General features: G+C 32.9%; 1 protein-coding gene across 1 annotated transcript in view; it reads right to left on the bottom strand.

Annotated features, from left to right (window-relative positions):
• Invadolysin (leishmanolysin-like peptidase, invadolysin) overlaps positions 1-16,580 on the bottom strand; it is a 284,059-nt gene that overhangs the window by 145,877 nt on the left and 121,602 nt on the right. The window contains exon 2 of the mRNA XM_087408648.1: positions 7,297-7,397. Coding sequence (XP_087264774.1) covers positions 7,297-7,397 — 101 coding nt within the window. The remainder of the gene's footprint in view (positions 1-7,296; positions 7,398-16,580) is intronic.

The following is a 16,580-nucleotide window of genomic DNA, read 5'->3' as shown; positions in this document are numbered from 1 at the left end:
AATCTACAATTTACGCTTTGTTATATTCACTCATCTTCATTAATGAATTCAAGTTTCCGTGAACTATAGGTTTGCTTCAATCTAGTTATAAGCAATTTTGCTATTACATGCAAGACTAGAAAGACAAATTGTAGGTATAGTTCAGGTGGGCCAACACTGAAAGAATAGCTATTGAAGTAATCATAAGACGTACTACTAGAAAAAGATATGTTTGCAATATTATTGATAAAGTAGTTCTTCGATATGCAAATAATGTAAACGTAAAATTCCCTAAGTTTTAAGCCTGATTAAGCCATTCACACTTAACGAACTATCAAAGATAATGCATTAATGCCTTTTTAGCGTTATAAAGAGAATTCTAATATATGCAATTATATTGAAGATTATATGGCATCTTGTCAGTATTAACCTAGAAGTTCACGCGAATAGCAATCTCTTCAGTTAAGCTCTGCTTTATCTAGCATTACTGCTAAAGTTGAAATAAATTGCAAGCCCGTGATTTGCGCTTTGAAAGTACTCGTGAGGTTTGTCGTAAGTTTACAATTTTTTACATTATATTATACTACTTTTAAGACTTAATACTTCCTACTTTCAGTAGTTTTACATTTAATTTTACGTTTAATTTTTTATGATTTATATGGAGATCAAGTATTCGTATTGCGGTATTCAATGATTGTATCCGGAAAATAAGAGCACACGTGTGGCTATGGATAAACCTCTAGATTGAGAACTCCATTTCCAACATCGATACCGATGCCGAAATTCAATAAGGCCGCGTAACTGCAAACGGGCTTTTATACAACATCACTGTGGTTTCTCTGGCGCGCAGCCAAATTTTGGACGCTACATGGCGAAAATTTCACCGCTTTCTGTGGGATAGCTCACTAGCTATGATCTCCCGAGAGGAATCGCCCCACGGTCGAATAGCGACAATATCGATGGATCTCTCCTCGCCGGTTAATTCTAGCTTTTTTTTTATTTAATCGCATACGGGCGATACGGGATTAATTATCGGTAACGAGGAACCGCTATTAATTACAAGAGATAAGCAAGGACAATTCGAATGTGCTATAATTCATTGGAAATTGAGCCCACTTCGCTCAATTAAACGTCACCTTAAAAGCATAATTATTATATTTTTATTTAAACCAAAAAGTTCAAAATAAAAACTCAACGTATAAAATTTGCTGTTTACTTATTAAATATTTAATGAATTCTCCTAAACGTTTACATAAAAACCAATGTAACCATTAATATTTGCAACAGAAAATAGATGAGTGTATCATAGGCTTAAATATATGAGAGGATTAACTCCTCGAGCATATATTTCTGTCGGTTCACACATCTATTTATGTAAAGCAGATGTAACAGAAATTGATCGGATCAGCTTGTAATATATCCGGAAACGGAAAATACATGCAGGCGTACGATCGCGAATTTCAACTATTTGCGGTTAGTCTACGTCCCGCAGCGGGAGATGTGTAATACTCGCAAGTGCTTTATCAATATAATATAACTGTATCGCTCTACAAAAAATATTGCCGATTGTAATCACCGACGCAGATATCGCTCACTGAATCGACCTGCAAATAACAAGCACGACCGAATATGAAAAACAGACGAGGAGTTAATAACCGGGGTTATCGAGTGAAACCGAGAAAAAGGCACAGATCACGCGATGCCGCATGATAAAATGGCGATTGGCTGGTAAAAGAGAAATATATATTCAATTTCGTAGCACGATTTCGATGGATAAAACAGCATGTAAAATGCCACACGCGCAAGCTAATGTATCTATTATCCAGGCAAATGCAGTAGTCATTGCTAAATTCGCTCTGCAGTTTCACGCGGAAAGGTAATTTTTTTTGCCGAAACATCCATCTCGTCACATTTTAACTTTCAACTCACTCGTTAATTAATTTGCTGTTTGCGTTGCACGTTGTTATTCCACGCTGCTCGCAATTTTTTTCATCTGACTCACGAGCGAATCTGCTAATAACCGCATCGAGAGAGAACACGGTAACAAAAATATTATCCTATCAAATGAGAATTTTCAATCTGTGTGATAAGTTTGACAGTATTGTTCTCATAGTTATGAATACGAACAGTTTTTAGAATTAATTTTGCTTCAACAATAATTCAAAGATTTTATCGTACATTCTATAATATATAATTATACATTACGTATGATATACGTGAAAAATAACAACTGAGATTTGTTTAAAAATTGATGAATAAAAATGAAAAATGCTACAAATAAATAATATTGTAACGAATTTATCCGCTATACTTTCAATACTGTTTACTTGTGGCATTTCTTATTTTTATTTACTAAATTATTATCTAACTCTTTTTGAAAAATTATTTTGTACATGATATTGTCAACCATACTTAGTGTCATAAAATTTTTCAAGAAAATGATTTTTAAAAAATTCAAAAAAATTATTCGACAGTGTATTTACGACATAAATTCTTACCAAAAATTTTATTATAATGTCTAATATATAAGTGATGTTTTATTTTGGAAAATATTTTATCATTTTAGATCACTATGAATTGATAGGATCACTACAACAATGAGGTGATATTGCAATAAGATATTTAAATAAAAACATTTTGGGATTATTTTTTCAAACACAGAAAATGTAATATTAATTACTTTATGTGTTTGATAAAAATAACCCTAAAATTTATACTTCATTCAAATATATTGTAATATCACAGTCACTCCACTGTTGTCACAATAAACCATAATGACCTTAAATATTTCTTAACACAATTTTACAACATATGTAATTAAAACGATGAGAATCATTGTACGTAAATTCATATCAGCCGCAATATTTCTTTAACTTTCTATCTGATATAATTATTTCTCGCTTGTTAGATCAAAACAAAAGCTTTCGTAGAAGATAACGGTCATTAATCCACTACACAATAAATGCATCTCCGGAAATTGTGTTTCGCTTTATGAGATCGCGGATATCGGTGTATTACCGCGATAATGCTAACTAAGGTCATAAATATTCGACGGATATCGCACGTGAAAAGTGAAATCAACGAGACGCGCTAGTAACGGGTCAATGCTCCTTCACGCGTGCATGGATAGGAAGATTCCGCCGCGATGTGCACGTGACAGGTCGCAGGTATAATGGGCATACAGGAAGAGGTGCATAATGACACAGTGTTGCGTACCTGTACAACGCGACGTGACCTTATCTCGCGGAAAGTATTGGTCTGACTTTTACCTAAATGCGTACATGGCCGTTACATCGCGACGTGATTGTATCAGTCCGACTTTTGAAGCTATTCAAGTACACGCACGAATACGGCTTTTATATAATCGTAATTACTATGATATCTCGAAATTAGAAACATCATTCTGTAGCTTGATTCTTTGTGGAACGGCGATCCCGTTTGAGATCACACCTTCCTGTATATTTTATAAACAACTGTTCAATTTTTATAAAACTTGGCCTATGGAGTAATTTAATAATACTTTATTCAAATCTGAGATAAAAATTAAATTTAAAATAGTAAATTTAATATGGCGAACAGAATTTAAAAAAAATAATTTGATTATCATGAAATTTAACTTTAGGGAGTTTTTAATTGCAAAATATAACATCAAGTTTCCAGTTTCGTTTTATTCGAAAGTTATCAGTCTACACTGTTAATACTGATTTTCAAATTGTCTTTCAAACTATGATTATTATGAACACTGTAATACTAGAGATCCTCCTTCATGGAGATTACTATCTTTTTAAAATTCGATATTTTCATGCTACACCTTCAAATTCGGAGATATCAAGAACTTCTTGAAAACCAAATTTTTCATTGATTTACATTTTTTTTAATTTGAATTTTAGAATTTTGAAATCAGAATTGAATTCATTGAAAACTTTTAGAAAATAAGATCTTCCATAAGGTACTTTGTAAAAAGCTCTTGTCCTCAAAGAGTTAAAGGCGAAAGAAACAATTAAATACAGATCAAAAAGGGCAATAAGCACCAATAAGATTAAAAAAATAATTATAAAATAAAAAATACACGTTCAGCATCAAAACGACAATTGTGCGGTTTAACTTTGTTAATCTGTCAAATCCTTTAATATTAGAAATATCAACGTTTCTTACTCACTAAAAAGGGACCAAGAATAAGAAATTAAAAAGTAATAAAATATCAAATATTTTAACGGCATAATTATTGAGAAGTCAAAACATTTGAGAATTATATCTTTGATACAAGAAATATAATTCTTTATTAATTAAATATTAATTTAAAGAAGAATAGAGAGAGAAAAGGTCAATAATGACTCAGTACTTCTAATGTTAAGTACTTCAACTGTCGGTGAAACCTATTACAATATTTACATGAAAACTAAATGTGCTAAAAAATCTTTTATGCGTAGCTAAGATCTTGTTTACAGATGAATACACGTCCAAAGAACAAGACGCGCGGTTAATGCAACGTAGAAACTTATGAGGACCGACATTCCAAAAGTTTCGTCGAGTGCCACGAAGGCATTTAACAACTGCTAAACTTTCAGTCTCGAAAGTTAAAAGTTTCTCTGTCGCCGCAGTCGGCACTTTAAACTGAATCTTACGCGATTCACGTCATCGCCGTGTGAAATGACATACTTTGGATGTCTCGCTCACGACATTTGACATTATCTTTGCCTAAACTCCTTTCAATTCCCTCGTAATTATTGCTCGATATTTTTCGTGTCGAATAAAAATCTGTACACTATACTTCTTATAATATCCATTCGAAGCACTTCGTTAATGCTTTTACTGTGCAAAGTGGTAGTGAAATTTCGGAATAATGGAACTTAAATACATCGCGCACTTATCCAGATTGCGCTTCCGCTTCCCGTAACGCACGTATCCCTCATATACATGCACGGTGCAAAAAACTACGCTAAATGTTGGCAAACTCAGCGGAGCGGTAGGATAGAAATCCTATCCTACCATAACCGCTGTAATGCGACGACGTTCTAACCGGACTATCACGGGATATCGCGAATCGTTAATATATGCGTTATTCTTGGATCATAATTATACGTTCACAATGGCAAAACACAAGAAAGAGAGAGAGAGAGAGAGAGAGAGAGAGAGAGAGAGAGAGAGAAAGAGAGCACCGCATCAAACTTGAGAGAATGGGTCAATGGTCTGTGAATCGGTGGCAAGATAGGAGTTCGCAATAGTCGTTTCGTAACGGTTACGTCGTCGCGTTGCACTTCATGACACGCCAGTATACCGACCTATTATCCCATGATCGCGAGAACGGAAATGTTTTTGAGAGTACGTGTGTATTGAAACTGCGCGATTCGCTACGCAAACTCGCTGTGTACGAGCGAAACGATTATTTCAGACGTTGTTATCGAATCGAAATGGCTAAGGATTATTTGCTTTGCAGTAATGGGCGCGAGAAAGGCCATAAAAATAATTATTTTATGAATCTGTAGGCACGTGCTATTGTGACGATAATCCTATATCAAAATAGATGACTCACAATACAGAGAAACGAAACTTTAAAGTGGAACGAAGTTTTACTCATTAATTAGAAATCTTCATGGAAAGAGTGACTTTCCTAAAGTATCTAAAAATTTAACTAGATCTAAAAATAATTTTATTGAAATTTTTTTTACCAAAATAATTTTATAAGATGTTCAAATATAATACTAAAAATATTTTAACATTCTAACAAATGGTTTAAGCGTCTTACATATATTTAACGTCTAACAAAATTATTATTTATATCTAGCTTTTTTAGATATTTTAATAAAACTGTTTTCCATACTGTAATTTTAATTGAGAAAAATTCTAATATATTTTAATTTATAACATACATGAAAATAAATAAATTCAATTTTGTTTGCTTTAAAGTAAAACGTGTATGATACTAAGTAAAACAATCTTTTATTAGCATACAATGTATCACGTTATGCAATGCCATTCTGACATTATGTTTTACATTAGCTATTACGGAACAATCGCCGTTTGGAATAGTAACGATATCTTTGCTTATCATGTTTCCAGCTATTATAACGCATTACCTTTCGCAGTTGCGCGAGAAGACACTAAAGGGTGTAGTAGAGATTATCTGCAACACCCCTAAATTTCTAGAGTGGTATCTCGAGAAATAATCGAAGGTAAAAGAGTATCAGTATTTTATAGAGAATAATACAAATAATAATGATAACTGTGTAAAATTCGCCATCTTGATTTCCATTATTGTAGTTCTCTAAGATGTTACTTGGCAATATTGAATCTCGCGATGGAGGTTTCACGTTAGACTATACACCTCTCTCGATTTGAGTAGATACTTCGGAAATGGCAATGTGATCATATATTCACAATGTAAGTGTTTAAAGTACGGCGTTATAAGTAATTTTCATGAAGATTAAAAATAATATCTGCAAAGGGGGGCGACGGTGGCAATTATGGATAGAAACTATTCTCGCAAGAGAGGTAAATTGTATTGTTCTTTTCACGACGTAAGTAAGCGACAGGTAACCCAAGAGCGTCGTACAGTAACGAAAGTATTACGCGATGGTCGAGCTAATTTCTGCCACCATTTGAAAATTAAACGGCAGAGAAAATATTTATGAGCACTTTACTAAATTAGCTCTGCTAAAGATCCCGGTGCGCATTATATAAAATGCGTAGCGAGTTGGACACACCCATTGTAAGCGTGACGACAAGACGATGTCTGTAAAAACCGTATTTATTCAAGCGAATTGCGATCGTAGACGCGCGTGCGAAATTAATTATCACGAGAAAAAGAAATTATGGAATATATTAACTTAATTACACATACAAACTTTTTGTTTTTATTAACCGAGAAAAATATTTCTCCACGATTTTAATATAATCTTATAACATATGTTACAATCCAAAAAATTAGAAGTCTGTATTAAACTAAAATACATTAAAAACGTTTTTTTCTTCACAAATGTATCTCTGGGAAATTGATTTTTAATCGGAAAATTGATGTTTAAAATTTGAAAAGGAAAATTGTTAAAGCTATTTCTCATTTTAATATCTTGATAAATTTTCCACATCACACGAAATCGGAAGCATTCGAATTCGCGAATAAATCAAATTATAGCTGAAAATTCCTCTATTTTTGATTGCTCGCAGGAGATTGCCGCTTAAGATAGTTAGCGGCAATTCGCTGTGCTGCGAGGTGAACTCGATTTATATCCCGATATAGTCGATCCGTAACTCTCCGTAATTTCGTGCCCGTCGACAAATACTGTTAAATTTCGTGGAAACATGTATGTGCGAACTCACCTGAAGACGCTCTCATCGTAAGATAACAGAATGCGTACTGGCTGGCTGATGCTACGTTTCTTTACTTCGTGAGCTGGCTCGATGTGTACGTCGTGAATTATCTGCAAAATAAAGGGGAATTTGATTAGCATTTGCGTAGAATATCAGAAATATCATGTAGAATATTACGTAACTTCTTTGATCAGAGTTTATTAATAAATATATATTAATAAGCAGATCGTAAAATATATAACGATCGAAAAATAAAATTGTGAGTGCTTGAGATATGCCACAATTACATGTGTGCTGTTTACACAAATAGTAAAATAAAATGAACGCAATACTGAATGAGTCATATGTTTGGAATCATACTGATCGAAGTACTTACAGATTTATTCAATTTTTATAAATAACAAATTTTATAAATGTACGTCTACTTTAAAGAACATCCTGAGATATTATTATCTCACTGATACGGGATTATTTTCATTCACGATTGTACAATTGTTTTTATAATTGACTTTGATGCCATCAATTTGTTTTTGCAAATTCCTATTACGCTAAAATCGATTGAATAAACGTAATAAAAATACACAAATAGCAAATTTCTGTTCCTTCCCAATACCTCAATTTACACAATGCTCTCTTGGCGAATTATTAGCTATTGTATTACAAAGGACACTAGGCAACTAAAAAATTTTAAAAATTCTGAAACTTGTGTGCAAGTAGAGCAATTTATTCGTAACATAAAACTATTTTTTATTCGTGCGGAATTACAGTTTTAAGAGTTGAAACACCCCTTTGAAAAAAATTGGTTTTTTCTTTTTGAAGCGAATATCGAAACTATAAGAGATAGAAAAAAATTCTAGAACAAAAACTGAATGTTTCAAGAGTACTTTAAAACATAATAAAAAAAAATTTGTTTTAATTATTTATTTATATCCTCTCATCCCTATTTTAAAAAATTTTTTAATTTTTGTATAACGGAAATTAAAAAGCATTTTACGTTGAAAACAACAATGTATATTATAATTATGTTTCGAAAAATTATTTTTCGAATATAAACGAAAACATCTATGTATACATGCTTCGTACGTATTCGTTTCATACCGCGTTGGCTGCACGAAATAGCATGAAAGACAAATACAATACAATCCATCAGCATAGTATCAGTACAGCAGCAACTATTGAAATAAGATGTTTTATGTAATAACAACAACAACAACAATAATAATAACTGTGTTCAAGATAGCGGTCGTTAATCTCAAATCAAAAAATCAAAATTTTTCTTTAATTTTATATATTATTATAATATTATTTTCTGGGTGTCCTAAAAATTTTTTAAGAAAAGTGAAACACTAATTTTTTTGCAATAAAATGTTTCAGAATTTGATCGTAAAAATCGCAATTTCTTTTCAAAGTCCCATAAATTTTCTATTTTTTGCTTTTTCTAATTTTTTAGTTTAGTTTTGTTCGTGCGGAATTACTATTGACATAATTTTTTTTTTTTTTCAAGTACATTAGAACTAGCTGCTCTATCAAAAGCCAAAAGTAAATGAACGATATTTCATAAAAATAATAATTTTTTTATTCATACTTTGTTTTTAATTATCTTAAGTATTTTGTTAAATTATATTAAGTATTCCTTTACATAAATATTTATATCATAAAAATATTTGATTGGTTTGACACATTATTATTGTTATTATTATTATTATTGTTGTTGTGTTGTTATATAAAAACCTCTTATTTCAATAGTTGCTACTGATACTACGCTGATGGATTGTGTTGTATTTGCCTTTCACGCTATTTCACGCAGCCAATTCGATATGAGACAAATACGTATGGAGCGCGTATACATAAACGTTTTCGTTCGTATTTGAAAAATAGTTTTTCGGAATATAATTATAATATACGTCGTTATTTTCGTAGCGTAAAATGCTCTTTAATTTCCAATACATAAAAATAAAAATTTTTTGTTACATAGGGATGGAAGTGGGGATATAAAATAAGTAAAAAATTTAAAAAAAAAACGGTTTTTTTCAAAGGGGTGTTTCACCCCTTAAATTCCGCACGAACCAAAAATAGTTTTGTGTTACGGATGAATTATACTTGCACACAAAGTTTCAGAATTTTGAATTTTTGAATTGCCTAGTGTCCTTTGTTAGAAGGTAATAGATACGATTTCGACTTGTGAAACATGAAGAACCTGAGAATAATTATGCTCGTGTAAAATCAGAAAGCTGTAATATCTTGAATCACGAAATTCAGAATTTATAGTTTGGATAAAGAGTCATGAATGCTCACATTTAAAGTCCATTCCGCGTCATAATTGGTAGAAAGTTGAGTTTGTTACTAACTAAGATCTTAATAGAAGACGCGCTAACTATAATATATTGAATCATGCCTGGTATTATGCCAACGGTGCGTGAACCTGATACGCTCTTCGACGATGTTCCAGGTTGCGAATTCTGCGATGCGGAGGCTGCAATCTCGCGCTCGCAGGAATAGCAGCTTGCGGCAAAGGCCGCAGCCACGTTTACAGAGGTTATAAGAGGGAAGAGACAGGTGCATAAACTGGGTATAAGTTCTGGTTAACTTCAACACCGTCGGGTTTCAGTCAGAAGTTGCGAGCGATAGAGCCATAGAACCAAAAGGAGGTAATGAATAGACGGGCGTGAAGAGAACTTAAACAAAGTGACGTGCCACAACGAATAGCATTGTTCACAACAGGATATGAGAATTCATCGATTAGTATATTAAAATTTCGTTCTAAATAATATTTATAAGAACAAAAAAGGAACAACAAATCAATATATTACATTAATAAATTTAATAATACGATCCAATTATGAGGCGTTAAAAACGAAACATTTACCGATTTATTATCGATTAATTCGCCACTTAGTAACAAGTTTTCGCCATAAGAAGAATTTGATTGGCGGATGGGCGCGACACTTCGTTTAATAGAGCTCCATGTAATCGAGGTAGGTCACCGTTACCTCGTTGCAATGGGTGTGCTTGTTAGAAATGCAATTATGCGAAGATCCACGTTAAGTTTTAATCCGATCCACTTTTATACTTGCGGAGAGTTTGCGTCCTGCGCGGAAAGCTTCTTAGTGATAATGCGATATCTTAAGAGGATAGGAGTGGCATTAACTGCGCCAGCCAAGGAGCGCAGAGAGGACCACGAAGACCGGATCGAAGGTCGAAGTTAAGATGCAACGGCGCTCGAGTATCACGTATATAGAAGATAACGGTAGCTAAACCACGCACACTCCATCGTAACTTACAAACCACTCTAGCGAATAGTGCTCTCTTAATTATCAAACTTTAGACCGCTCCTAATTTCTATCCTTATACCCGTGGTCTATTCAGTAATACGACGGGATGCGCGTGCCAGTGTATTGCTCTTAACCAAGAATTATTTTTGACGTAGATTTTATAACGTAGATTTTATAACGCACATTGAAGTATTCAAATATTTAATATGTATATTTATTATGTGTATGTATATTAAATCATTAAACTAAAAGTTTTACATAATAATTAATTTTTAGTTTTTAACCATATCATTCACATTTTCATAAAATTAAATTAACTATTTTAGATAATAATTATGTAAATTTTAATTAAGTTAATGTTCATTAAATTAAATTACACTTTGAGTTGATAATAGCTGCATGAGAGGTTTTAAAATTGTTTATTGAACACACACTTATAAGAGAACAATGTAAAGATAATTTATATTAACAATGGCAATCAGTGAAATATTAATTGTGCGATTATGTTATGTATGCATATGTTGCCTCTGTGTTAAAAAAGAATTCAATAAACGTATTTAGTACAGTGGAATTATTATCAATTTAATTACCTGAGAACTAATGGAAAGGAAATGCCAAGATTAAGCAAGTGGACAGTTCAGGTGGTGTGGTGAAAAACAAGAAGATAGGATAGAAATCTACAAATATCCCGCAGAGAAATTCTATAAGCCTCATCCATCTTGGTTATTGACCTTAATTCAAGAGAAGGCAGTCGGCATTAAGATGATTTCCACAGAGAATCGATATTTTCCAGTGCTACGTCCACTAGTGGTTGTAAGGATAGTAATGATGGAAATGGTATACTATGGGCAAGCTCCATGAAGCAATATTATTGAAGTAGTTACAGCTGTACGATAGTCTGAGAAATATTATTCCTAAAATAACTAGAGAATTATATTAGGAATAAATTAGGAAATATTACTCGAATATAAAATTAAAAGGGAGAAAGGAAAAAATAATATGTATGCACAAACATACATATAATAATATGTATGCATAAACGCGCTTGAGTAATAATGAACGTAAATTAAAATTATATTCTTCTAAAATTATACTTCCATATATTTGTAAAAAAATTGAAGAAATATTTACAACATAATAATCGTTTCACATGCAGCTTAAAAATATATTTAGTTAATTTCTTTTTTATTTGCAGTAAAAGCTTGCTATTGTATATTCATTATTTTTTAAGATCACCTACTGCTATATATCTTTTTTTAAAATCCTAATTAATGATCAAGTGTATGAATGTTAAAAGGATTAATCGTTTCCATAATTCATTTCAAAGAAACAGACTTGCCTATTACTTTCCAGGAATAGAGAAACTGCCGTATTTACTTATTCGTGAATTTCTATAACCGACTTCAAGCAGTGATGTTTAATTCACATTTCAAGAGTTAAATTATCTGTGAGCGGACAAAAGCATGAAATATACAATGAAAATGTGTAATAATAATATAGCATATCTCTCACTGTTTTTATTGGGACAGTATAAATTATTATAACGTATCATTTTAATAACAATTATTAATTACAAAAGTATTATATATTATTTTGCAAAAATAAGATAAAATATTCAATATACATTTGTATAGCCATATCTCCTTTTCTGGATGAGAAAGTACCTCGATGCACTTCGATTTATCATATATCTACGCTTCGAAATAGGGACCGGGGGATGAAGAGATCGTGGAAACCGGGCAGGTGGGCAATTTCCGTGGTAGCCGTCTACCGTGATATACCCGTCTCTTTCCGGTCATACCACATTTACACGCGGCACGATGGAAATTTTGTGTTTCCTACATGTCTCTGCATTTTTGTAGCATTTTTATGCTCGTCCTTCTCCCGATGGAAACGTAAATAACCGACCGTCGATTGCTCATCCCCTGCCTTGAGATTTATTCTGACACGCCTCATCAAATGGTGAGAGATGAATTGTTGATTATTACCATCCGTGAGTACACTGATTCGCGGTCGGATCGTCTATTTTCAAACGCTGTTCCATTTAGACACATTTGCATGATGCATAATTTAGCTTCGTACCCATTCCACGTTTAATTTTTAAAGCTTCAGTCAATCTAAACTTTAATTTTTCACGTACGATGACACATGTGCACATACGATGCGGTTTGCCTAGATAACAGCACAACAAAATAACAAAAGCATTTAAAAAACGATATAACAAATTAATCGTATCGCTTCCTCACTTCAAAAGTGACATAATCTAAAAAATTAAATTTTCTACAAAAAGGGAAAAAATATTTTTCTCAACTTGATAGAAAATAATTGACTAATTAAATAATATCGGCAAAAAAATATAGTCTTAATGTCTTTACCAAATTTTTATCATTTTGTTTTACAACTCTTAAAAAAAATATCCTTTTCTAAGTTGATTTTTTCAAGCTACACTTTTTGAATTGACATTTCGATTCTTACATGACGTTGACTTTTGATGATTAATAAGATAATATTTACCTAATTCATTTATGTTAATAACTCGAAAATAAAGTTTCTTTTAATTATGTAATTTTTGAAGGGAGCGATATGTAAGGTAAATCTCAAATATCATACTAATGTAAGACCACGGTTCTATTAATGATAATGAATAGTTTGATTTTCCATATTTTTAATAACTTTAAATATATTTGCTTGAAAAAAAAATGACGGATTTAAGTTATGGGAGATAACTCGAATCTGTTCGGCGAGTTTTTGAAACGATCTGTTTCTGAAATTCGACGTAATGTTATGCTGTTTCTCGAAGTAGTGTGAATCGCTCGATCGTCCATTCAACCAGCAAGGTTGAAAAAGAGATTGATCTACGGCGGAAGTTGTGCGCGTGAATTTGAGGACATTATCTGATCGCATGGAGAAAGTAATTTATGGGAGTAGTTTAGCTGTGCGCGATAAAACAAATTCCACGTGGAAGAATGAACCGAAGAGCGCGATCAAATTCTCGAGATTCCTGGAATCCTTTATTCTGAATTCTACATTTTAACAGCTTTAATTAACTCGATGTAGTCTTCAAGCATCAACGATTGATCGCATTGTTATTAGAATGTAATGCGTAATTAAATTCTTTGCTGTATCAGCAATATAATTGCGCAATATATCAGCAATCCAGATAACTACAAAATAATAAAGTTGTAGGTGCTTTTGTGAAGCTAACTCGCAACAAAATTTGGAACTAATAAAATTCTGTTTATTTCCTAAAAAATATGAAAGTTTTTAATTTCGAAAGAAATTTTGATGATTAAATATAAAAAAAATCGACATCCAAAGATATAGAATATTAATGGCACGTTTTTATTATATAAAAACTGATAATAATTTACTTATTTTATGGGAATATATTTGAAACGTGACGCTTTTTGATAGAGTTCTTGTTATCTAGAATACTTAAAAAATGTTAAATTAAAAAAAATTGTTTAATACATGAAAATATAAATTAAAAATATAATAAGTCAAAAATTCATAATAAATTAAAAAAGTATACTATAACTTAAATACAAGTTAGATATTAAAAGTAATAAAGACACAGAATCAATGTAATTTTACAAAATAATTCATGAAAATGGACGATTTGCCTTCTCCAATAAGCGCGGACGAGAAAGGAAAATAGACAAAGTTTGTCTACCAAGAAACAATGCTGATTCTCATCAATTAATGGAACGCACGAACGAGAGATTAAATGAACTCTGTTATTTTATCATTTGTAACTAGTTGCTCTTGAAGAGCCAAGATCTTTGCCAGTCGTACCGACTTCCTCTTTCGTTTACTCTGATTGTCAGAAGACAGCTCCTCAACTTTGAAAATACGTTGGAGAATAGCTTTCGTGCTGCAATGTCGTCAACAGTGAAATAAACTTCGTCGTTTATATATATATATATATATATATATATATATATAATATATATATATATATATATATATAATGTGCGTCATGCAAATGATAAAACTCTGTCGCGCATAAATTCATTAGTGTTGACAAGAAATTAACGACAAAAATTCATGCTCCAAAATAATTGATATTGGTGGGAGAACAGCGTGAGAAATTAAACATTTAATAAAGCTATTCATATATAAATTTAACCAGAAGGATTAAGATGTAAGAATCGTGGTTCAACATCGAGGCAGGTTAACGTCAGGTTCTTGCCACAAAACTCCCTTCGGCGGAGGATTGGACCAGAGAGAAAATAAAGGAAAAGACACGTCCGTTCGAAATGAGATTTAAGAGAATCGAGGAGTAGAGAGACGATAATCCTATTTCTACCGCGCGCAGGCTCGGCAAAAGATTCCTCGTACAATAGTGGATGGTTACGGCGGTAGGGAGTTCGCAACCGGACTAATTGTCGACCGAGACGAGGTAATTCTCCGCTTGATTCTACGGACGTCGCGGCAGAAGCCTCGTAATTGCGATCCACTTCACTTTTTCACCCCCGTTCCACCCCTTCGCGTCACGACAAATCGAATAGGCCGACTTCCATCAGTCATCATCAGGCCTGTCCAATAACGGATAATACCAGACGCCAGACAAGACGCGCAAGTACGCGGAATTATGCGCTCGAGTTTCTGTCATGATCATAATGCTGTGCAATGGGAGCTGTCCGAAACACCGCAAGCATTACCGCAGTCGCGGCGCGAATTGGAACGTGCCAGTCGGCGTAATACATCAATTCTGCTTTTACACTGCGAACAGCACTTAGCTCGGGAAAATATATGCCATACGATATCGCGCCCGTTGAAATACGTGTTCAGTAGTTTCGGGTGTCACTCGATCCGGCATATCTGAAAACGAATCTCCAGAGTTTATTGTTGTGAAATACGGTTGACGTATCGCGTTACCTGTTTTAATCACACGTTTCGCAGAATGCAGTTTAAGCGTGGAACTTTCGCATTTGATGTGCCTGGCTTTCCCATTAAAAGAAAATAGTACCTACATTACAGAAACTGGAAAAAAAAAATACGAAGAGTTTTATGAAGTATAATTATCGATCACGGCGAGTTTTTTAATCGTAAAATACTATTCTGATAACAACATCTTTGAAAAACTTTAATATAGTTTAAAATTATGAAAATTTGATCAAGACTATATTCATCAAGAGTACAGTTAAAGTATAGTTAGTGCAGAAGAGGCGAGGCGAACCAATTATCTCATTGTATAAGCGAAGCTATTGGAGGTAGTAATGAAACACATATTGAAAGATCTTTCAGAGCAAGGTATTTCTCTTACAACAAAAGAACTTGATCAAAGATAGAATTAAAGTCTCATTATTTATGAACATCATGATACTGTAGTGAAGTAACATGCACATAAAACCAAGTTTATATTTTCTGCATGAAAATCTTCTGATTTTACAACAAAGTTTCTAGGATAGGGCACATATACGGCGATAGTTACAAGCTCGTCAATATTGTGAACATGATCAAAGTTTAATTTATGCTTATAAGCTTCACTATCAAAAGAGTTAATCAATATTCATTGATATGCATATCAAATTAGTATACTATGCGAACACAAGATTTTGCTCGAAATTTTTAACAAAACACTTTCAATCCTTCCGATTTTCTCGTCTCTGTATTTCCATATTATGTTTAGCAAGAATCGGAGCACGTAAGCAGTTGATTAAAGCAACCAGTTGGTTAAAGCAAGTAGTTTTATATACTACTACGTATACATAGATGCTATTGGTTGTACGTGGAATCTTCTACTATTGGGAATACGGAAGAGAGAAGGCGTCGTTTCGGAATCCCCCTTGTGCCGATGTCTGCAGAACGTGGGTATCATGTAAAAGCATTCCGGCGAAACTAGATTCTCCGAAGTCATAGCTTATTTAGGAAGCGCGAGGTCGCAATCGAATAGGTATTTCGTATTCAAAAAAAAAAAAGGATACGTCGGATATCTTTTTTTAATTTAAAATTCAGAAATTTCATCAACTTTCAGAGCCAGCAATCCACGCATTACCGTTACAATACTAGTACGAT

The sequence above is a fragment of the Acromyrmex echinatior genome, chromosome 1 (assembly GCF_024713525.1).
Source record: "Acromyrmex echinatior isolate Ae372 chromosome 1, ASM2471352v2, whole genome shotgun sequence".
Classification (NCBI taxonomy): Eukaryota; Metazoa; Arthropoda; class Insecta; order Hymenoptera; family Formicidae; genus Acromyrmex; species Acromyrmex echinatior.
Note: the sequence above shows the minus strand (reverse complement) of the source record. Positions and strands in the feature narration are given on the sequence as shown.